Here is a 21,600-nt window from a genome sequence, read left to right on the forward strand (position 1 = left end):
CCCGCGCCCTTCCGCGCCCTTCCGCGCCCTCCCGCGCCCTCCCGCGCCCTCCCGCGCCCTCCCGCAGCTCTCCGCGGCCCCGGGGCGGTGGCGGAGCGGCGCTGGCAGCCCGGCGGCGGCAGGTTTGGTGCCGGCGTGGGGAGCTGCCGCTGCTCCATCCATAGATGACGCTGTTTCACGAGAGTCTCCCGGGGCGGCTGCCGCGCGAGTGGGAGCCGCTGCTGCCACTCACTCCCACCCCGCTGCCGGGAAGGCCTACCTTTCCCACCTTCTCCCACGCCGCTAAGCTAATGGGGCTTTTATGATTATTGTTATCGTTTGTTTGCTCGCTCGCTTGCTTGTTGCCTGCGCTTTCTTTTTTTTTTTTTTTTTTTTTTGAGGAATCGCTGGCGGGGGAGGAGGGCACGACGCAGCCGGGGGCTCTCCGTGCGGCACCCACGCGCGGCGTGCAGGGGAGGACGAGCCCCCGCAAGCCCAGGGAGGCAGCGCAGCCCCGCTCCCCCTCCATGCCCGCCGCCGGGCGCGGGCAGCGAAAGGGTTAAAGCGGCGGCGGGGGCCGGAGCGGCGGGCCGGGCTCCCCGGGCTGCGGGACTCCTCGCCGGGGCACCGCCGCCCTTCTGCGAGGCGAGGGGGAGCCCGCACAGGGGCCGGCCTGCGGGGGAGGGGGTGTAAAGCGGGGTTTTCTGAAAGATGCACACAATGCTGTTGGTTTAAATGTATGGTAGCTTTCTCTCCAGTGTCATTTGAATAATTCAGTGAGCCCCACTACCAGCTGTACTTCTGAAGCCTCTTCCATTCTTTTCAGCATTATAATTTTGGTTAATTTTCAATTTTAGGCCCTACGTCTCTGCAATTTGTGTATGAATAACAGAATAATTTTCCTCTTTTGTTTCGCCTTTCCTGTTCCTGAATCTAAATAAAGATGGCTTTTTAGTATTAAAAGTGGAAGAAAATTACAGGTAATTATCTTTGACGGTAAAAACGCTGTAATCAGCGGGCTACATGAAAAATTACTCTAATTATGGCTGCATTTAAGAGAATGGAAAAAAACCTTCTTGTGGATAAAAACCTTAAATTGTCCCCAATGTCTGCTTCAAATTGGATGGCACTGCAGCTGGAGGCTTTGTTCAGAATTGATCCTGGGGAGCTCTGAACCCAAAGTTTCACAGTGGGAAGGGGAAAAAAAGAAAAGAAAACATTTTTCCTAATGTAACAATACGAATGGTAGAAAATGACAAGACTGATCGGTTTTAAAGCACTCTGAAGACTGACTGAGCGTGGAAGTTGCTCAAAAAAAAAAAAAACCAAACCAAAAAACACCCCCCAAAAAACTGGTATATTGGTAAGTAGTCTTTGCTTTGTGTCTAATTATAGTGACTGTCCTTTTGCACGACTGTATGTAGCTGTCATTATATGGAGCACTCTGAGGATCTCTATTGACTTCTGATAAATGGCTCAGTGGTTTCAAGGTTCATAATTTGAAGGATGCCCAGGTCTCTAGCCATTAATTCTCGCAGTATGGGGCACCCAGCTTGGATGAGGAAAAGGCTTTTCATTGTCAGTTGTTGCTGTGCTTTCCACGAGCCGGTGCGGCTGAAGCTGGCTGGACAGCGTGTTGTGTGCCTGGGCACCTCTCAGGGCTTTGCAAAACATTCCTCAGCTTGCATTGTCTGCTCTTTGAAACAAAGGAGGGCGCCTCCTTTCTTAATAATTTGGAGTCTCCAACCTTTGGGAAGAAAGACAGGGCTCTGAGCTTTCCCTCGGCGAGAAAGCTCAGCAAAGCAGCGGAGCAGTAAAATCGCAGCAGAAATGGCCGGGTGGTTAGGAACTTCGTCTAGGCGTATCTTTGTGGACTCGGTACCTCCTGTCTTTGAGTCGTAGCCTTAAAACCAACTAAACCACCAGCTACCCCACCCCACTTCATCTTTTCTTTCTTTGCTTGCAGATATATGCTTTGTAGGGGTGTCTGTGCACTCAGGCAAGCTGGGCACAGGGATCCCTCTGCCCGGACTGATCTGGGGGGCAGGTCGGGGCAGGTGGGGATCCGCTAAGGTGAAGAGAAATAGGAGCCAGGCGGGCGTTTTGTGGCTTTTACTCTATATATGAAAGAAGACAAAAACATACAAAGTATATGTACAACTAAAATTCAACAATATATACAGAAAGGTTGCTCGGGGAAAGGTCCCTCTCGCTCAGTGGTTGGGGCTGCCGCCGGGCAGCGCTGAACCGTCCTTGCTCAGCCCGCGGCGGCGGGGCTGGCCGCGAGTCCCTCGCTCTGTCTTGGCTGCTCGTCTCCGGGAGACTGTCCGGTGCGTGCGGGTGCGGGTCTGTGCGGATGAGGGGGCTCTTCGAGTGAGAGACGGTGGTTTCTTCTGAGCCGCAGCCCATTACATTTTGAGAAAGCATGCAGATTTTGCTTCGTGGTAATGTTCCAATCTTACAGTATATTTGCATTTTTTTCAACCAGTTCTTCTTTTTCCCCCCCTCCCCCAATCTTAATTTTTTAAAAATCGCTTCTTCCGTCTTTTAATCCTTTCCCCAGTTCGGATTTGGTGAATAAAAATGAAGGAGCTTTGACTAGTCTCTCTTTCATCATGTAATGTCTTTAGCTCATTAAACAAGTAAAAACGGCTGCCATGGTAGATTCAGGTTCTTGTGGGCAAAGTCTGTAAAAAGTTTGTTTTGACGTATACTCCACAGAGAAAGAGGCTGGTGCCTTGGAGTCCAAAGGAAAATATCCTAAAGAGAAGTGTCTTCTGTGCGCCAGAATGAAAATTGTGTCTTTCTGTTCAAGATCAATCGCTGAGGTTACTTAAAAAAAAAAAAAAATAAAGCCACTCTGTCTCTTTGCCGCATCTACAAGTTCACACAGAGCCTGTTAGCTGGCACGGCTTGGCAAAGCAGGGGAACTTCTTGCCATGTCGAGACGAGGCGTTCTTGGGAGATTATTTCTCTTGGACAATTCACATCATTTGTGGTCTCTGCATTGTGTCTTGATGTGGAGAAGAATACCAGTGAGAATAGCCAGGCATGTAGCTGTTTGGAGGCATATTGACTCCCTTGGCAGAGGCTGAAACGTCCCAGACTGGAGGCAGAGCCGGAGAGCGAGGGGAGAGGGCAGCGGAGCCGGGCAGAGGGTCGCTCTCGTGGGGGTTACTGCCCTGCTTCAGCAGCTTCTTGAATTTGGAGCGCTTGTTCTGAAACCAGATCTTCACCTGTAAACCGAAACGCATTAGATATTAGGCTGCCGTCAGCGCCCAGGGCACAGCAGGGAAGACCCTGGGGGCCGGGGCTCTAATCTGGAGAAAGTCTTGAGGGCACACGCCAGTCGGGTGTGGAGCTGGGGATGGGGAGAGGGGAAGGAGAGGTGGCTACGGCTGCTCTCGGGCTCTGGATGCAGCTGGAGAGAACGGGGGAGGCAGAGCAGAGCTGGAAAGCCGGAGGGATGCAGGTTTTAACCTGGGACGTTGTTTTCCCTGAGCAGGCCAGATTGTTGTTTCCCTGAGCAGACCACATGCTCTGAGGTCTCCTGTTTTAGCACCTTATTCAGAATTTTGGAGGTCATTTGATCGTTCGGGCAAAGTGTTGTCAAACATGGGCAATCATATGATTTTGTGCCAGGAGACAAGAGCCAATAGACAAAGGGCATCTTACAAAGAAATTGTGCTTCTGAAATCCTCACGATCAGATCAAGCAGTCCATGCTGATGTGGCAGGGGAGGAGGCATAATAGAATCAGGATTGAGGCTTTATATTAAAATGGATTATTAAATAAATAATATTTTTATTTTCTTTGTAAGTAATAGTATATCAACATTGCTTTGGGTCTCATCCTGCCCCTAACCCAGCAGAACTCCCGAAGAGGGAGCTTGCACTCGATAAGGTGTACAAGGATCAGGCCCACTGGCAGGTCAGAATTATCATAGCAATTATATATAGGTAAAATATGTATACAGAATGTATTTTTTTTAATCAATCAAACATAGAAAACAAATTTCCCATGCGTATTTGAACTCTCAAACTTTGCAATCATAATATTAGGGGATAAGCAGGGATTCTTCTCTAGCTGCAAGATCAGGATCGGGCCCCTAAAAAAAATCTATGCATACGAGCGAGAAAGAGAGACAGCAGTGAGACAGAGCGTGCATGCCGAGGGTACTAAAATCCCATTTGCAAAACCATCAGGCCCATTCCCATCATTAATGTTTGCCGAGTATTTAAAAATCGCTGTCTGGAAGAGACTGTTACCAATGACATTGATAAAATCCTGAGGTTGTTTGCTAGGCTCATAGATTCACATGATAACATTTTGCCCGGATTGATCCCATCTATCCATGCACTTCTCCACAAACCCCAGCCTGGTAAGCCTGTAATGCCTCATATGTCTTTCAAGCTTAAATTAGCAGAATGGCACAGCTACTCCAACCACACTTAACTATGGCTTAACCTGCCATAATTTTGTACACGGCTGTCTTTGATCTTCAGATCTATTATCACCTTCCGTACATTTTGCCCAAGGCTAACCACTGCATTTGCGTTAGTCATCCAGGGTGAATTAACTATTGATTTAACAGGTATTTCCTAACGCGTTCCTGCTTTCCCCTCTACCTATCTGCGGTGCGACGAGGCAGCTTTGCTTTTAGCTCTACCTCAGGCCCAGCGATTCCTTGCCTTTGTTTTGTTCTCCTGTTCACAGCTGGGCAATTGCATCTCAGTGCTGGAATTATCCGAAAATATAGGCAATTTTTTAACGTTATGTGAGGCATCGGAAGGGAGCGCTTGCTGGCAGTCGGCTGAGGGAAGGGAGCTCGCAGCTCCCGATCTCTGCCGCGCTCTGGGTAAGTCCTAGCGTGGAGAGATGGGAACCGTGTGCTTTACCTTTTCTACCGTTCCCGACAGAGGCCAAAATGTTTAGGGAGCACCGTACTTTGCTTGGCCTTTGTTGCTCGAGCAGGATTTCAGTGATTCGGAATTCCCAGTAATTACCTGTGTCTGGGTAAGTCCTAATGAAGCTGCCAGTTCAGCTCTCTCTGGAAGTGCCAGGTACTGAGTCTGCTGAAAGCGATGATTTAAAGCCTGGAGTTGTAGACTAGAGTAAATGGTTCGAGGCTTCCGAATCTTTTTCCCTTTTCCATTGAATCTGATTTCACCGTTTTCAATCACTGTGGTTTTTTGCTGATCTGCAAGCAAAACAACACAGCTGAAACATCACCCTCCTCAGCTATTAAACGCGGGTATTTTGGCTGCCACGGCTCCCAAAAACGCCAAAGCCCGTCCCGACGCCTGTTTAACCCCACGGCGGAGGCACAGGCTGCATCTCCTTACAGGCACGCGCGGCACGGGCTGCGCTTGGGAGCTACCGGCAGGAAAAACAGCTGGCCGGGCACAGTGGGCACGCTCTCCTTCTTCCCGGGAAGAAAAAAAAAAAAAAAAAAAAAAAAAAAAAAAAAAAAGGAGACATTTTTTAAAATTTAAAGTGCAGCGCTGGCTTTGCGAAGGTATGCCTCATTCCAGGGCCATCCAGGTTTTACTCGGCTAATTGACTTCGCGTCGCCAGTTTGGTGGTCAGTGAATCACCAGTCCGAGACTTTTAACAATGCTTTCCCCCCCCCGCACCCCTCCCGTGCCCCTCTGGATGGATATGTGCGTCTCCCTGCAAAAAAGAGAAATACATAAATCAGACGGCCCCCGAGCGGAATGCGACCCGCTCGCCTGGAAACTTTCACTCCTCAGGTGTTAGCAGGAATTTTGCCTAAAGCCGGTCCCGCCGTAACAAAGGAGCGCCGAGCGCAGCCCCTCTCCGCGGCCGCGGGGCGAGCGGGAAGGCGCGGGTGCGCAGCGCCGCCGGCAGCCGCCGCTGGCGCGGAGGGAGCGCGGCGGCCCCGCGCCGGTACCGCAGCGGTAGGCCCGCGGAGGGGCCGCGGAAACCGCACCCCCACCTTTCCTCCCCGCCGTCCGCGCACCCGGGGCTGGCGCCTGCCTCGGCGGGAGCGGGGGGCACGGCGGGGGTCGCTATGCAGGTGCCCGCGGGGGGGGCCGGGAAGAGGCCCGGGGATGGAGGGAGCGGGGCGAGAAGCTGGCAGCGGGTTCGGGAAGCGGTGCCGGCTCACCTGCATCGTCCGCCCGCGTCTGGCTGGCCGAGCTGCTGTTGTGGTAGGACTGGAGGTAAGGGCTGTGCTGCGAGTGGCTCACGTAGGGGTAGGCGGCCAGCGAGCGGTGGTTGTAGGAGCCGGCGCTGCCGGAGTAGGGCGAGCTGTGGTGGTGATGCTGGTGGTGCGGGTGCGAGCCGGCGGCGGAGTGCAGGCAGTGCAGCGGGTAGTGGGCTCCGGCCATTGCCGGCGAGCTCTGCTGGGAGTGGGGCGGCGGCGGCGGCTGCGGCGGCGGCGGCTGCTGTTGCCCGAACTCCATGAAGGCGGATTTGGAGGAGTCTTGCGCGTCCAGCCCGTCAGCCATCGTAGTCATGGTCATCATCAAAGTTTGGGAGGGAGAGCGCGGTGCTCCCCGGCTCGCCCCCCGCGCTCTGCCTCCTCTCTGCCCAGCCACCGCCGCTCCCCTTACCCGCCGCGGCACCGCTGGAGAGGCGGCGGTGATTTAATTTAATTTCTTTTCTTTTTTTTTTTTTTTTCTTTTCCGCCTTTTTTTTTTTTCCTTCCCCCCCTCCTCTCCAAGGAGCCGTTGTGCGAGGGGCCTCGTTCACTGAGGGAGGGGAGGAAGGGGAGGGCGGTGTGCGGGGTGTGTGAAGGGGGAGGGCGGGCTACTCCCGCCGCTTTTTTGCGCCGCTCTTTTCCTTCATCCCCCCGGCGCGTGGGGTGGGTGTTGTTTTTTTTTTTTTTTCGGGTTTTTTTTTTTTTCCCCCCCCCGCCTCCTTGCGCGGTATTTTCGCTGCGGCGAAGCGACGCGCAGCGCATTTTTTCCCCGCTGAACGCAGCAGCGGCGGCAGCAGCAGCTCCCGTAATGGCTTTCAAATATATGCAAATGGCTACGTGCGGTTGGCGGTTTTGGCAAAAAGCTTGATTAGGATATAAACGACCCAAGGAAAAAAAAAAGTGCCTGCGCCCTAAATTTGTCTTTAGATTACAATTCCAGTTGATTTTATTTTATTGTCAACATTGTTAATGATAAAAATAGAGTCGTTTTACAGTTATTTTTACTTTCTGGAAGGAGGCAATTAGACTTCTAATCAGGAATACACAAAAATCTCCCATGATTAACTGCAGTACTTTGTTCAAATTGCTGCTATAAAATTCAGAACAATTTGCCTGTAATGATTATGGACTGGGTTTATTTTGGGAGGTGGAATAAAAGTGGATATAGCATAAATTATCCTCTAATTATACACCAGTGTCGCCTCAATTATCCTCTTATCAAAATGGTTGTCTAACTGCCGCATTTAGTTTCAATTCTCTCCTTTTTTCTATAAAAAGAACTTCATACCTTGTTATTATTAATCCATTTATTATTTGCAAGGGGATTTATATCCGAACATCCAGGTGGTATTACCACTTCTCTTTCAAAGATGGACTAGGGAAAGACATTAAGTTTGATCCAGCACGGCGGAGGATCTCTCTCTCTCTCCTCTCTCTCCCCCCTCTCCCTCACCCCCTCTCTCTCTTTTTTTCCCCCCTTTCCCTCGCTTAAATCTCCTCGCGTCCAGCTAAGCATGAACTCCAGAGACAGACCCCACCGGAGAGGACTGAGGTAGGAAGGACCCTGCGGAACTCGCTAAGCCTAAAGAAATCCGAAAGTTGCTCTAGATGGGGAAAGGGGCTGGAGGCTTCGGGCTTTGAAAACCAACACCGGCACCAGCAGCCGCTGCTTCCAAAACCTGGCGCAGCCCAGAGACGTCCCCAGACCGATCCCAGGTCTTGACACTGCCTCTCACTGCGACATTCCCTGAGGATTGGTTTTCAGATTCTGCAGATGTTTATATATGTTGGGGTTTTAATTTTTTTTTTTAACGCGTCGCTTGTGGAAATACGAAATACTTAGAGGGCTTTAATTTTTCTTTCTGGGATTTTTTTCTCTTTTTATTTTTTTCCTTTACCTTGGAGTTGTGCTTCCCCACAGCCCGATCATTAGCTCTGGGAAGCCGAAGGATGCGAGCCCCCTCTTCGCATACCGTTGGGCGGGGGGGGAAGAGGGGGAAGGAGGATGCCAAGCGATGCTCTCTCGGTGCAAGGGCATAACCCGTAGTCTCTCTGCGCTTGTAGTTCATATGGCTTGTTTCAGGGGGGCATGGGGGAGGGATGTCTTTTTTTCCTGTGTGGCTGGGATGTTCCGAGCCCCCTTAGCCACCCTCTCATCGTTGTTTCACTTCTTGAGCCCTTGGAGTCGGTTCAGTAACCCTGAATGCAGTTGTAAGTGTCTTGCCTTGTTCTCCGGCTTTTAACAAGGGTTCCACTTTAACACGCGAAAGGGTAACCCGATCCAAGCGTTTACAAATCTACAATGAATAAAAATATAGAGAAAAGGGGAAGAGAAAGGAAAGAATTCCTACTGAGAGTCTTTATTCATAGGTGTAGGTAATGTACTCAACAGGAACAGGTACATTTGGCAGTTTTATTGCTTTATACCCTCCAGCTTGCTGTTAACATCACGAAGGCGTTTTTTTCGCAGGTGCACATACTAGCATTTTCTCCAGCAGCAAGAGCATGCATAACAAAAGATGTCAGAAAATAGGCTGGGGAGTGTTTGCAACACGTTGTTTTCTTGTTTCGAAATAATTCCTGCCTCATAATGGATGCTAACCCCGGAATGGGGGAGAAAGTTGGGCAGAAGAGGAGATCGCTTTGAAATAATACCTATATGCCGCCTTGGCGGAGGGAATAAGGCGTCTGAGTCAGACAAAAAGGAGAAAAGACAGGGAGAATCTGCAGGAACTGCTTCCTGCGGTAGACAGCAAGCGGAGTTGCATACGCCTCTCTCGCTCAGCCCAGCTGACGGACGAGATGCGGTGGGGCGAGCGGGACGGGCAGCGGCTCCGGCTGCGGGCCGGGGGCAGCGGCGGCGCCGCGGGGATGCGCAGCCCCCGCCGAGCCGTCAGCGGGCGCCGGCCGGAGGGAAGAGCTGCAAACCCGCCGCTGCTCTTCCCCCGCCGTGCTCAGACATCCTGCTCTGTCGTCAAGACAGTTGACTCCGTCCAACCTCACACCGATAATTTTCCTCAATTTAATTAGGCCCACCGGGGGTCGCGGGGAGCGTGGGGGTGGAGTGGGGAGCAATAGGGACCCGAGCCGTGCCCTGGCAGAAGCGGCAGCTGCAGGGATGTTTCTTTCCCGAGGTTCAGGCAGGTCCCGGGCCCGCGCTCTGGAGGGGGATGCCAGGGCACCCGGGAGGTCGCTGCCCGCTGGGGACACTGCGCTGCCGGGCACCGGTCCTCCCTGGCTCCCATGTGCGCGCAGCCGAGCTCCGTCATCGGCCTCTTTCTGCAGAAATTAGACCTGAATCAATGGCTCTGGACGCATCAGAACAGTGGAGTGTCCATTTCCCAGGGTGGGTGACTCGTGAAAAAGGGGTGGGGACGGGCACCCCACACCTCCTAGTCCCCTTGCCCTGAAGTGCCTCCAAAAGTGAGCGGGCAGAAGTCACGAGTGAGGGGAGGGAGCCCACGAGGGGAGCTGCCTTGCCTCAGCTGAGCTTCCCGGCAGCCGCGCGGGGCCGGACGGGCCAGGAGCCGGGCTGGATGGGGCAACGTGCCAGTCAGGGGGGCCTGGGGACTGTCCTGAGGCGGGGGGCCCTGCACGGCCTCCTGTGAGCACACGTCCATCCCTGGGAAAAGGCAGCAGGAATTAACCGCATGCCACCCCCCTTCCTGGCTTCCCCACTCTGTCTGCGGCCATGCCCAAGCTCCGGAGGTCTGGGTTGCAGCCCTGGTCGGGGGCCATGGGGATATGCCCTGCGCACTGTTCTGCGCTCTATTCCCTCCGCACCGCGGGTACCCCCGGGCCCTGCCCGCGCATCCCGGGCCCTCCTCTCCTCACCCCGCGGTGTAATATTCCCAGAGAATGCTCTCCGCAAACCACCCTCGCTCGTCTGGAGAGCAAGGAGGCCTTTGCATCCCGAGCGGGATTAGGGCCAGCATCTCTCCACGCCTGGCCTGGCTGAGAGCCGCGGGGACAAGGCTACGCTCCCCTTCCCTCTCCCCCGCCGTCCTCCCCTGCCCCGCTGACGGGCAGAGAGCGTGGCACCACGCACCGAGCTCCCTGTGCCCCAGGACTGGGTGACTTCGTGCCACCGGTCTTCGGTGTCACCTTAAACCGCGTCGCTTTAATGATGTTTGTGGGTAGCACTTTGAAAGGGCCAAAGCGTGTTTGCGTGGTTTAAGGTCACATTTGTGAGTCGAAAGATGTCACACAACAGACACAACAGTTAGAAGGAGCTGACAAACAACAGGAAACGCGGTTCTATTTTTAGGGTGTAATAGGAAGTTAATGTAAGCGGTCAGAAGCTTCCTATATGCCTCCGAGCATCTTCTGTTCCATTCATTCATTCATCCATTCATTCATTCATGCGTTCAACAACAACAACAGGGGAAAACAAACATTCCCGTTCCGTTCCTCATCCCATCCTTGCCGGGAAGTCCTGCTGAGGCGTTTGCAGGGTGGGCTCTGCAAGCGGGGTCCCTCTTTCGGGTGGTTTCTCTTGTTTTTTGGTACGTGGGGAGGGGTGCGATAGCTGACGGCGTTCCCCAGGCGAGGTTACTCCAGAAGGAGTGTGCAGGGGCTCAGGGCTGCGCTCTGGGATTATGTATCCCCTCTTCCCAATTCACACCAGAGTCCGGGGGAGTGCTTTCTGTCTCACACCGGTCAGAGTATCTGGGAAGGTCCCAGATAAACTTATTTCAGGAATTACGTTGGTTCGTGTGTTTTTGCGCGAGAAGCCCATGTACCCGCGTGAAGTAGATCTTGCAACAGGATTTTTTTTTTTAAGTGGCAGAGAAATGCTGGGTGGGGCGGGGGGGACGAGAGGGAGGGGAAAAAGCAAATATTAGATTGGTGAGGGATCTCCTGTTTTTTTGGCAACAGTACGGAATCCACAAAGCATTCGAAAGGTGCTCGGGGGAGAGTGGAGGTCTCCGGCAGAGTACTATGTGGAAAATCTCGAGGGAAGCGGAAAGCCAGAAAATATTCCCGCTGGCAGCGATCCTCTCCAGATGCGTTTTTGCGGAGAGGCTCCCTCCGCGATGCACGGGACTTTCCCCGCTGGAGCGCGGCCGTGGCGGCCGCCAAAGGCGCGCCCCCGCCCCGCGCGGCCGGCGCTCCGCGGGTGTCCGCGGCCGCACGACGCTGATGCGCGGAACAGCTGCCCTGCACGGCCCGGCAGCTGCTGTCCTGCCCTGGCAGAGCAGCTTTGCCCACTTTATTTACAGCTCCCAGAAGCTCGGCAAAATATCTCTCCTTGCATCTGCCGATGATTTTTTTTTTTCCCTCCCGGTCTCTCAAGGCTGTTTAGCCCAAAACACACGTCCTCCTCTCCTTCTGCTAGTATGTCATATTGCCATCGTCCTAATAGCAGCTGAACGGTGCGGAAAGGCACCCGCAAGAGGAGGTCACCTCCTCACGCTGGAAGATTCTAATTTTAAGGAGAGACTGCGGAATTTGAGCGCTGCCAGCGCGAGAGCAAGAGCGGAGCGGAGGCTCCCCTGGATTTCAACCCACCAACACTATAACAGACAGGCAGGCGTCAATGGCTTTCCATACCGCGAGTGTGAAGGAAGTGGCAGGGAGGCGGAGGGGGGTAAACCCCAGGCCAGCCTTGCAGATGGATCACACACGCCGCTTTCTATATTGTAGCCTGGGTCAAAATAATAGGAGTCAGAAGGGGAAAGATCCAGAGGGAACCAGCCACTGTCTCTTGTACAGATTTGTAGCGAAGCCTTGGCTGTGATTAAAACCTTACAGTAGATTCATTCAATGTGTGGCTCCGTAGAGAGTCGCAGATTGGGGCTTTTTGTTTGGTTAATGTTTTGTTGTGTTGTTGTCGTTGGTTGTTGTCCCTGATGGGGGGTATGTGTATGTGGGGGGTGTATACCTGCTTTAAAATGCAATTAGGTTTCGAGCGAGTGGCTGCTCAGCTGGAGGAGGGAACCCCCGCGGAGGCCCTGGCCGCCCGCCTCTCCCCGCACCTGGTCAGGTGCGCACCCACACCGCCTTCGGTGAAATCCCGGCACGTCTCCCCTCTGCCCGCACGGCCAGCCTGCTCTCGCCATACGGGATCCCCGGGAAGGGACCGAGCGGATGGCTGCGCCTCCTTCGCCCCTCCGCTGGGACCCTTACGTGGCAGCGGCGTGGGGGGATCTTCCCTGCGAGGGTCAGGGGACCTCCCCGAACGCAGCCGCAGGTTTGCAGACCGCCGCCTGTGAGGCTTTCACTTGGCAGGAGTCCCCGCCTGCCCGGGTGCTGCTGAAGCAGATGTTTGTTTTAGCGGGGACCTATGTTGTTTTGTTTTCTTTTCAAATGAAAGGAAAAAAAAAACCCAACCCAACAACAATTAAATAAAAAACCTTTGTCTGGCAGAACAAGATGAAATGCAATTAAAAAATAAAAACAAAACAAAACAAAATACCCAACCCACCAGCGCTCTTAAGTGCCCATCTTGGAAGGGCTCAGAGGAGAATGGAAACTCGAGGCTCTTTTAAGTCATCAGAGAGGCTGCAATTTCTCCTGCGGTAGCGGCCAGTCTCACCCCGAGCCAAGCGCCGCGCCGAGCCCTCCCAAGCCCAGACACGCCGGATTCAGCCTCGGCTCCCCACGGCCACTCGTGTGCTGAGCCGGCGACACCAGCGGGGAACGTGTCACCCCGGCTGCGCTCTGGAAGTCTCGGATTCCGGCGAGAGAAAGCAGAGGCTTTAATTACGGCAAACGAGCGCGGTGTCCTCTCTCTTCAGTCTCTTTGCCTTCGTTTATTTTTAGTACACTTCAAATGTCTACACATTTCCCTTGTTGAGATCACTGCAATTATTTACTCTGCCTTTAGGGATGCATTTACCCAAGCAATGAATGGAAATGTAGTAAACACTGCGCAAAGTCAATGCAGTTATTGAGGTTTATTTATTAGGAAAAGAAGTAAATATCTCGGCTTCACTTGTTTCTTCGGGCAGACTCGTTATCTAGAGTAGATTGCAAGGAGAGATCTTCACTTATTCCCGTGTAATGAGCTTGCTTTATACGTTTGTCTCGTATCTGTATCTAGCTACAGCCTCTTTCTCAGGGTCTCAGCGGACTATAAAAACAAATCTAAAAGTTAATTTAGAAGGATAATCCGGAGGGATGCATAATCTGATCTCTCTATAGAAATTTAGCTAGGTAAGGTCCCGTATCTGAAAGCGTAAAGAGACACATACAAACAGAGCATCGCCTCCAGCAACCTGGATTCCGCCCGCATCCACCGTCCGGAGCGGGAAAGCTGTTGACACTGAGCGCGGTTTCACTGGCAGAGTGAAACTGCTTTGCCGGACTGACTGGTCCTAGTGTGACCACGGCGTTATCCTCCACACCGCAAGAATTATCATTATATTTCGCGAGTTGAGATCGTCACCTTTCTCCACCTGTCTGCCCTGACCCCTGTCCCCCCGCCGTCTCTCTCACGGAATCAAGGCAGGAGGAAGGGACGCTGGGGGACGTGGGCGGTAAGAGCACATTAGGTATCCGCGGCGTGAGGCGCGGGAGGTATTCCGGGTTTCTGACAGCTGGATCTGAAACAAATCAGATCTGGATTAACTTGCCTGTTTTGTGAATTGTCTGCATTTGAGCAAGCAGCCCTCACCCACTCCGCTTCTGGCAGGTTTTGTTACACGTGCCTCTATAAATATATTATCCCAACCCTCTTTCCTCGTTGGAGATCTCTGTTCAACAAAACAGAAAACAGAACGAGGAGAAGCGATTTTCCTTTTTAAATGAAGACATTTATAAGTAACCTAATTTCGTATCGTGGAAGTAAATTTCATGCTAGGATCTATTTTCCACAACATGTAATCTTTTACAGCCGGAAGACATTTAATTAAAGCCATATTCGGAGAAGTATGGCTTCAAAGCAGTCAGACGACCACATACCTCATTCATATTCAGGATCCGTCCGCGAATTCATATTGTTCTAACGTGGGACATCGCCCCTACGGCATAACTCTGCAAGGCCTGGGCAGCACGAGAGATAACACAAAGGAGGGCAGGCACGGAACAGCACGGGCGCTCTTTACCAGGCGGAGAGGTGTCTGTTTAACCCAAACACCACCGCTTTCTGCTTTTCAGCTCTCCACATTCGGTCGGAGGAACTCCCAGCAATTCACATACACTAGCTGGGGGCTGGGAGGAGAGGGAAAAGTCTACCGAGGATAAGCCGGGGTTAAGCATCCCGAGTTGGGTGCTCCCACTTCGTTTCCACACGCTGCTGCCCACTTCATGTCGCCTTGGGAAATACGCGCGTTGGGACAAGGTTTGCTCACACACTTTGCCATCTCCTCAGAGTAAGGCCGGGGATCTTGTGGCAGCCCCATTTCCCAGCATTTTGGGCTGGTGGGGAAGCGGTCATGCAGACTCACACACCCTGCGGCTAAAGGGGGATCTCTGGAGAGAGAGGGGATGGCGCCCTGCCGGCACTGTTCACAGGCGTCTGTGAACTTTTTATCGCGCTCATACCGTTTGAACGACAAACACAGTTTCTGTTCAACTTTTTGCCCAATCTCCGGCTCGACTGTTGGGTTACTCAGCTGAAGATCAGGGACCCCCGAAGGAATGGGGGTGAAGGAAGGGAACAGCCCAGGCCCTGGTGAGAGCGGGGCTCAGCCTGACGTCCCACGGCCAGCGGGGCTCAGGTGCCGACTGCCCCCGTCCTTCCCGGCTCTGTCGATGGGACATTAGCTCTTTCGTTGAAATCACTGGTAAAAGCGCCCTGAATTCGGCGAGAGGGGAATCGCGCCCCTCCCTTGCACAATTTCTCTACGGTAACTTTTTCCTCAGCGGGTTCTTGGTCTCTCCCGCCTTTCCCTTGCCACTCCCGGGGCCGCTGGTGCGAAAGCTTGGTTCTCGGGGAGCCAAGGGACCTGTGCGCTCCGGGGTCGTGTCAGCAAGCACTTTTGTTTTCTTCTCGAAAGGAATGGCAAAATACTTCCAATGAAGCGGGGAAAAGCGAAGTGAAATAAACCCACAACAGATTTTCCCCCTAAATAAATCATCTCCCTGTCCAGCCCGAAGCAAAATTAAACCCGCAGCAAAACGAGTCACCCCTTGAGGCTGCCCTGCCTCGAGTCGGGGCTGCTTCGTTTCAGAGGGGATAAAATTCAGAGGCGAAATCAAATCAGAAAGGTTCTGGTTAGTTTCCTTGTAGTGGTAATTAAAAGTATTAATTGGTTGTGTCGACAGCTTAAAAAGACAGGTGTTGGTTAAAAAGAGCCATTAATCTTCCAGTCATTACCAAGCGGCGATGGGAACCGGACTGGGAGAAGGAGCCGATTGTTTACGAGGGTCTTTCAAGGTTTAAGAATGGAGATTATAATAATACTACTGCTAATCGGACGACTTTCTCCATTCCTTTGAAAAATGAAAATAAATCAAATGGCCTGCCTACAGCCCTCAGCTAGAGCAGGGCAAGAAGTCTCTCAAGGGCTTCGACCCGTCTAAGATATTTTAACGTTAATTTTCTGTGCATATATATACGGTTAAAAGTGGGGACAATAATTCATTCTTCCTGTCTTGGGATTTTTTTCTTTTTTTCGGTCAGGTGACCCGTGGCCCGTGAATAAAATAAGTTTTACATAAGTTTTCGGCACAGCAATCTAAGCTTCAAAGGCTCTGACTAGCTGCTTTGTCCAGCGGGCACAGCCAGAGTCAGTGCATGGCGTGTAAAAGTGAGGAAAGGAGTGAATCCAGGCCGGGCATGAGACCCGACCCCAGCTTTTCAAGTGGGCGGCTCGGGGGGTTGTTTGTTGGTTCGTTTGTGTTTTTGGGTTGCTTGGCCACCCAGCCGCGGCTGGCGGGACCGAGGGAACTGCCCTGAGGGGAGCGGCGCGTCCCTGCGCGCACCGCCGGCCTCCGGGGAGCCCCGCGCCGCCCTTCGAAGGCGATGCCCGGGGCTTCCGCCGGGGGCCCCCCAGAGAGAAACCCGGTCCCTGCTGCCTCCAGGAGAGTGGGGGCCGGTCCGCTCCCTCTGCTCGGGGCAGCGTGGCCGGGCCCAGGGCCCGAGCTCCGGGCCGGGCTCCCCGGGCGCTCGGCGGCCTCCCTGCACGTGACGCGCCGCGGAGCATGCGGAGCCCCCCGGTCCGCCGGGCCCCGGCCCGCAGCCGGCCCGCCGGGGCCTCGCGTCCCCACGCCGAGGCGGCGAAGCAGGCTTTGAAGCCATCCCGCCCGTCGGCCTGTTTTATGTCCTCCCGATGGGGCCGTCCAGCCGGCGCGGCCTTGCCCCTGCCCTCTTCTCCGGCGCTCGGGCCGTGCCGGTTCTGTTCCGCCGGCCCCTCCTTGTCCCCGGCCTGTGGCACCGTAGTGAGCGCCGTGTGTTGCTGTGCACACCGGCCCAGGGCCGGCGGGGGGTTCCGACCACAGCTCCGCACACGGCAAACGCCCCCCACGCTCCTGCCCAGGATAATCTCCGAGCGCCTCCGATGCGCTCGCACGGCTGTTCCGCAGCTCTGTGCGCTAGCGAGGCTCCCTCGGCAGCCGGGCGAAGGAGCTGCGGGGGGGCGAGGGCCGGGGCTGCAGCCGAGCACCCGCTCCCGCGGCAGCCTTCGCTCGGGTCCCGGGCCGAGCCCCCTGGAAAAGCGCAGGCAGCACACACACAGCCTTTGCCTGCTTGGGATCGCTAATGACTTCCCCCCCCCCCCTCAGTTGTTCTAAAACAACAAAACACAGACTTACCTGAAGTGGTTTTTATTTTCACAACAAGGGATATTCCCTGCATTGCACGCATACACACAACGCGTGCACACGCGCTCACACACACACACTCACACACACACACATATTAACCAATAGAAAAGGCAGATATGAGGGTTTGATGCTCTGCTGTGACATGAATAATTGTTGCATCGTGTAACTTCCTACATCTTGGTTTTAATTTGCAGTGAACCAAACAAAGATATTTGCAATTTTTAAATAAGCACTCTATGTAATAAATGGGAACATTGTGCATGAATGCTGTTTCTTCCCCTTTTCTTTAGAAGACATTATTAGCTCTGACAGCATGCAGCTCAGGTTTGGTGGAGAGGATTTTGTAAAGGGATGATAGACAGGAAGGGCAGCAATCATGGGCTTCTTGGGCTAAAGCTTTTTTTCTTTTTTATCAGAATGTTCTGTTCGATGCCATTTATCCTTGATGATAGAAAATTGCTCTGTTGCCAGGACGCTGCTGCTGAAATAGAGGGCAGGAGCCACATTTCCATTTTGCAGCTTGAAAGCTATTCAAATGAATTTGCAGAAAGGGGGAAAAATCTAGAGATAAACAAATGAGAATAAATCGAGTTCCCCTTTCCTCTATTTTCTTTCTCTTTTTCTTCCTTTTTTTTTTTTTTTTTTTTTTTTTTTTTTTTTTTTTTTGAGGTGTGTGTGTGTGTGTATGTGTGAGGAACCTATTCATTTTCTACATAAGGATTTTAGTTCATCAGTGTTTGCAGCACCTGGAAAGTGCTCCAAATCAGGGAACACTTATTTTGCTGCTGTTCCAACTGCTGAACATATAAACATATTAGAGAAATTTACGTGTGTGTGCAGATATGCAGGCACCCACGATTTCCTTACACGTGTGTATATACAGCCAGACCAGAAATGCAGTGCTGTGCTCTGTGTGGATACCAAAGCCATGCACCACCACCTTACAGTAAATATGATTTCTCCCAACATTTATTTGTTGATTCTGGTGAAATAACTCGTCGTTTTAAAGCAATTAAAATCTATGCTTAAGTTATAGCACTGTCCTTCCATCATAGCTAATTGTGTGGGAAATCTTCATTTTCCCTCCTAGTCCATTTAGATATTTCCGGAGTCCCAAGGAGAAGTAATAACGCATCTGGCTATAATCCAGCACGCAGCCCAAGGGCTAATATTTAATCATTATTTTTAAATTAAGCATTGAATAAAATAAAGCCAGAAACATTATTTATAAATTGGAATGAATATAATGACAAGTAATTATGCTCTTCCTTCACTGGTGATTCAAGGCTCAGCTCAGCTCCTCAGTTCAAATCCAAATAAATGAAACGTGTGAAGCCTGTTAAACACTTCCATTTCATTTACTTGTTCAGTCTGTAGGCTGCTGATGTGTCAGGCTGGAAATATTGGACATACCTTGACTGGGGCTGTAAAAACTCTCAGAGGTCTGAGAGCCTGGTTACCACAAAATAACTTTAAATGAATTCTAACTTCACTTCTCTGAGTAAAAGCCGGTGCGAGTGAGTCATGGGGTTGAGAGGATTATGCAGCCTTCCCTTAAACGTAGGATTTTAAGCGAGCATAATATGTTTGATGACATACTATATTTGATCACCTTGGGTTTTTTTCACTATGTCACTTCAACAGAGTTTCACCTCCTGTTAATCTATAATTAGCATGTTGGCTTCAAACATGATGTATTTCAAAGTGGCATCTTGTTAGATGTGGGTTCCCTTCTGCAAGGAAGAAAATTCTGGAAGTAGAAAAGAGACAAACAGAACTGAAAAAGAAGGATTGATTTATTGGCCTTGGCCAACATCTTTTCCATAAGTGTCCAAGCAGTCAGGCATGTGACTTTAGTATTGATTTTTAAATCTCCCTTCAGCTGAAAAGTTCAGCGCGCAAATAATAATAAACTGTAATCACTGCTGCTATTAGATTAGGCTAAACACGGGGATCCGAGGGGCCGGCCGTGCCCAGCTCTTGCCCCCGCGGGGGCCGGCCGTGCGGCGGGGGCGATCTGTGGCTGTGGCTGCGGCTGCTCCGGTGTCTGCAGCCCGCCCGGTTCCCGCGGCCCCCCGAGCTCTGTCGTGCGGGTACGGGCGGTGGCACGAGTCCCGCCCTGATGCCTGGCGGCCCATCCCGGCGGATCCCGGGCTGCCCCGCCAGCGAAACGAGCGCTCTGCAGGAGAGATCCATCGGCGGGGGCCGGGCTCCCCCTGCCAGGTGCCTCACTGTCAGTAGAAAGGGATAAATTTTAATTCGAGGGGCGAGATTAAAGCCGGCCTGGCCTAGTCTCCTGCTATTATCTGGGAGATGAGAGCCTCTGTCTGGGCTTCCTCCTGCCATCCTTAATGTGGGGACTTGGGCTCAAGGAAGTCAGTGCCTGCACGTTGAAATGATTGTGGGTGTCAACCCAAATATCTATAATAACCACTGCGGTTCAGAGGGTGACAGTGCATTTGCAGACAGCAGGTGATTAGTTGTAACAATTATTTGTAGGTCTTTTATTTAGAAAAAGGTCAGGCCTACCTGAGTCCATGCTTGTGACCACTTTTGAGTACTAAACAAGCAAAGATAACTAGAGCTGGGTGTAAAGTTTCAAAGGCACAAGGCTGAACAAAGAAATATGTAGACAAGAGATGACAAAATCCATGGAACCGCCAGGAAATGCCAGAACCAGCAACAAAAAAAACCACAAACACCCCCCCCCCAAAAAAAACCCTCCAGAAAACCAAAACAAGAACCAAAAAAAACCCCAACAAAAAATCTCAGAACCAGCAACAAAAAACAACACAAACAACCCCCCCCCAAAAAAACCCTCCAGAAAACCAAAACAAGCCACCAAAACCCCACCAAAATCCACCACAACTTTGCCAGTTATGTACTTGTAATGTGAACCAGATTGTCACAGAAAACAAAATGGGTCATAGACTAGTGAACCTTGGCTGCAGCCTGCCCCTTTCCACAGAAATTCCCTTGGTGGTGTGCAGGAGCCATGTTGCTGCAGGCCCAGCCTGCTGCCTGCATTGCTGCCTGCATTGCTGCCTGCATTGCTCCCTGCGTGTGTCTGCAGGGGCTTGCTGGCATGGGGAGGGACATGCTGATATGGCAGCAGGGCATTGCACAGCATCCCACCTCCTCTGCCCTGGCCAGGCCTGGGTCTCTCAGCCCATTACTTGCTGTACAGACCTAGTAATGCTCTTTTGTCACAACCATCCAACACATTGTGCTTTGCTCCTCTAAGTCATCAGGCTTACACTGTCTTTGTCTTGTGGAAAAAAATGTGTGTGGCCATGTGATTAAAGCATGTCTAATCATGAGTTCACCTAAGGAACTGAATTTGGGTTGCATATGTAACCTCACGTCTGGCACTTTCTACCTTTTGAGTGACTAACTTCACAACCTTATTGTTCTTTTGGCTTAGAGGTATAGGTGTGTGAGAAAGATCTTAGTGTAAACCAAAGCAAAACCAGCAAGCCTGACATTTTTATAAAGTTGGCTTTTTGTTGTTTTGTTTGGCTTTTATTTATTTATTTTTTTTTTTTTTAATGAAGGCTGTCCATGGTTTGGTTTTATGCCCTGAAAGCAGAAGTTTGTCTTCTCTTTGAATTCTAGCAGACACAGTACCTAAAAAAACCTCTCCAATTTGGGTTCAAACACAGCCACAGTTTCATGAGAATGGCTTTAACTCACAGCACAGTTATCACTCGATCTCTGGCGCCTTCTCTTCCCCAAAAGGGAATTAGAATGCCACTTTTCTGATTACACTCATTTAAGAGATTAGGTTTTGGAACATTAAAGAGATAAACATTTGAATATGCATCTGTCTTCTTATTACCACTTTCAAATGGCTAGGCCTTAATAGTACATTCCATCAGTAAACCATTAACTTCAGTTTAAAACCATAAAGTTTTTGCTATATAAGAATCTTTTAAACAGACTTACATTGTTAATTAAGGGCTTAGGAATGCATGAAATCTTCAGTTTACAGATCCACAAACTTTGTGAGACTTCTGTCACTGAGAAAACCACAGAACTGATTTTGTTGTCCAGAGTAACACTGGCTTGAGCAAATTAGATTTTAATTTCTCAACAAGTTCTTTTGCATTTTCAAATACTGAATAGTTCTAGATTCAGTCTGGTCAGATTCAATACCACTATACTTGTTTATTTCAGCTCCTTCTGTCCTTCTTTGCACCTTCCTTGGGGAATCCTCTTCTCCAACCAGCAGACATGCTTAGGGGATCAACTCTTAGCCAGGTATGGCATCAAAGTAAGGACAGGGCATATACATTCAGACTTCTGAGCCTGAAGAACGTTCCGGATCCATCAAATATACAGTTTTAAATTTTTGAAAATTTCTGTTGAAGCAGATTCAGAAGGTTACCTTGGCAGAGGCCTGTTGTGTGAATTTGCTATTGTTATGCAAACAGTAAAGCTTCTGGCCTATAAATGTATCTGTGTTCTACACTGTGTGATTCCAGAGAACCCTCTAAGGTGCTTTAATGGCCCCTCCACTGCGTCACTTTCCAAACACTGTTCCGTGGTAATCAGCTACCTGTGAAGACTGGTGTTTTACCATCAAGTCATGTATGTCTCAGATGAACCTTAAGCAAGGTCAGACAGCAAACAAAAATTCATAGCAACAGTTTTATTTGAAAGCATCCATGGCAGAAAGCAGTCATATTGGCTGCTTCCAGACAGTCTAAGATCTCACACATGTTTCTTAAGCATTTAAAAACTGT

The 21,600-nt window shown here is 51.2% G+C and overlaps 1 protein-coding gene and 1 long non-coding RNA gene across 3 annotated transcripts in view; one reads left to right on the forward strand and one right to left on the reverse strand.

Annotated features, from left to right (window-relative positions):
• The first annotated feature begins 1,068 nt into the window (after positions 1 to 1,068).
• The window catches only part of LOC120504275, a 38,450-nt gene continuing 17,918 nt past the window's right edge, over positions 1,069 to 21,600 (forward strand). The window contains exon 1 of one of the 2 annotated variants that reach the window (XR_005627985.1): positions 1,069 to 1,342. This is a non-coding gene — a long non-coding RNA (uncharacterized LOC120504275). Of the gene's footprint in view, positions 1,343 to 7,581; positions 7,698 to 21,600 lie in introns of those variants that run through there. The other variant, XR_005627984.1, reaches the window with a different exon arrangement.
• Positions 2,086 to 6,696, reverse strand: DLX6 (distal-less homeobox 6). Its single transcript, XM_039713621.1, has 3 exons — positions 6,110 to 6,696; positions 4,986 to 5,179; positions 2,086 to 3,215 (listed from the first exon to the last, which is right to left on the reverse strand). The coding sequence occupies exons 1-3, from the start codon at positions 6,468 to 6,470 to the stop codon at positions 2,964 to 2,966; spliced, it is 807 nt and encodes a 268-aa protein (XP_039569555.1). The 5' UTR covers positions 6,471 to 6,696; the 3' UTR covers positions 2,086 to 2,963.

Source organism: Passer montanus, unplaced genomic scaffold (genome assembly GCF_014805655.1).
Source record: "Passer montanus isolate IOZ18808 unplaced genomic scaffold, ASM1480565v1 scaffold10, whole genome shotgun sequence".
Classification (NCBI taxonomy): Eukaryota; Metazoa; Chordata; class Aves; order Passeriformes; family Passeridae; genus Passer; species Passer montanus.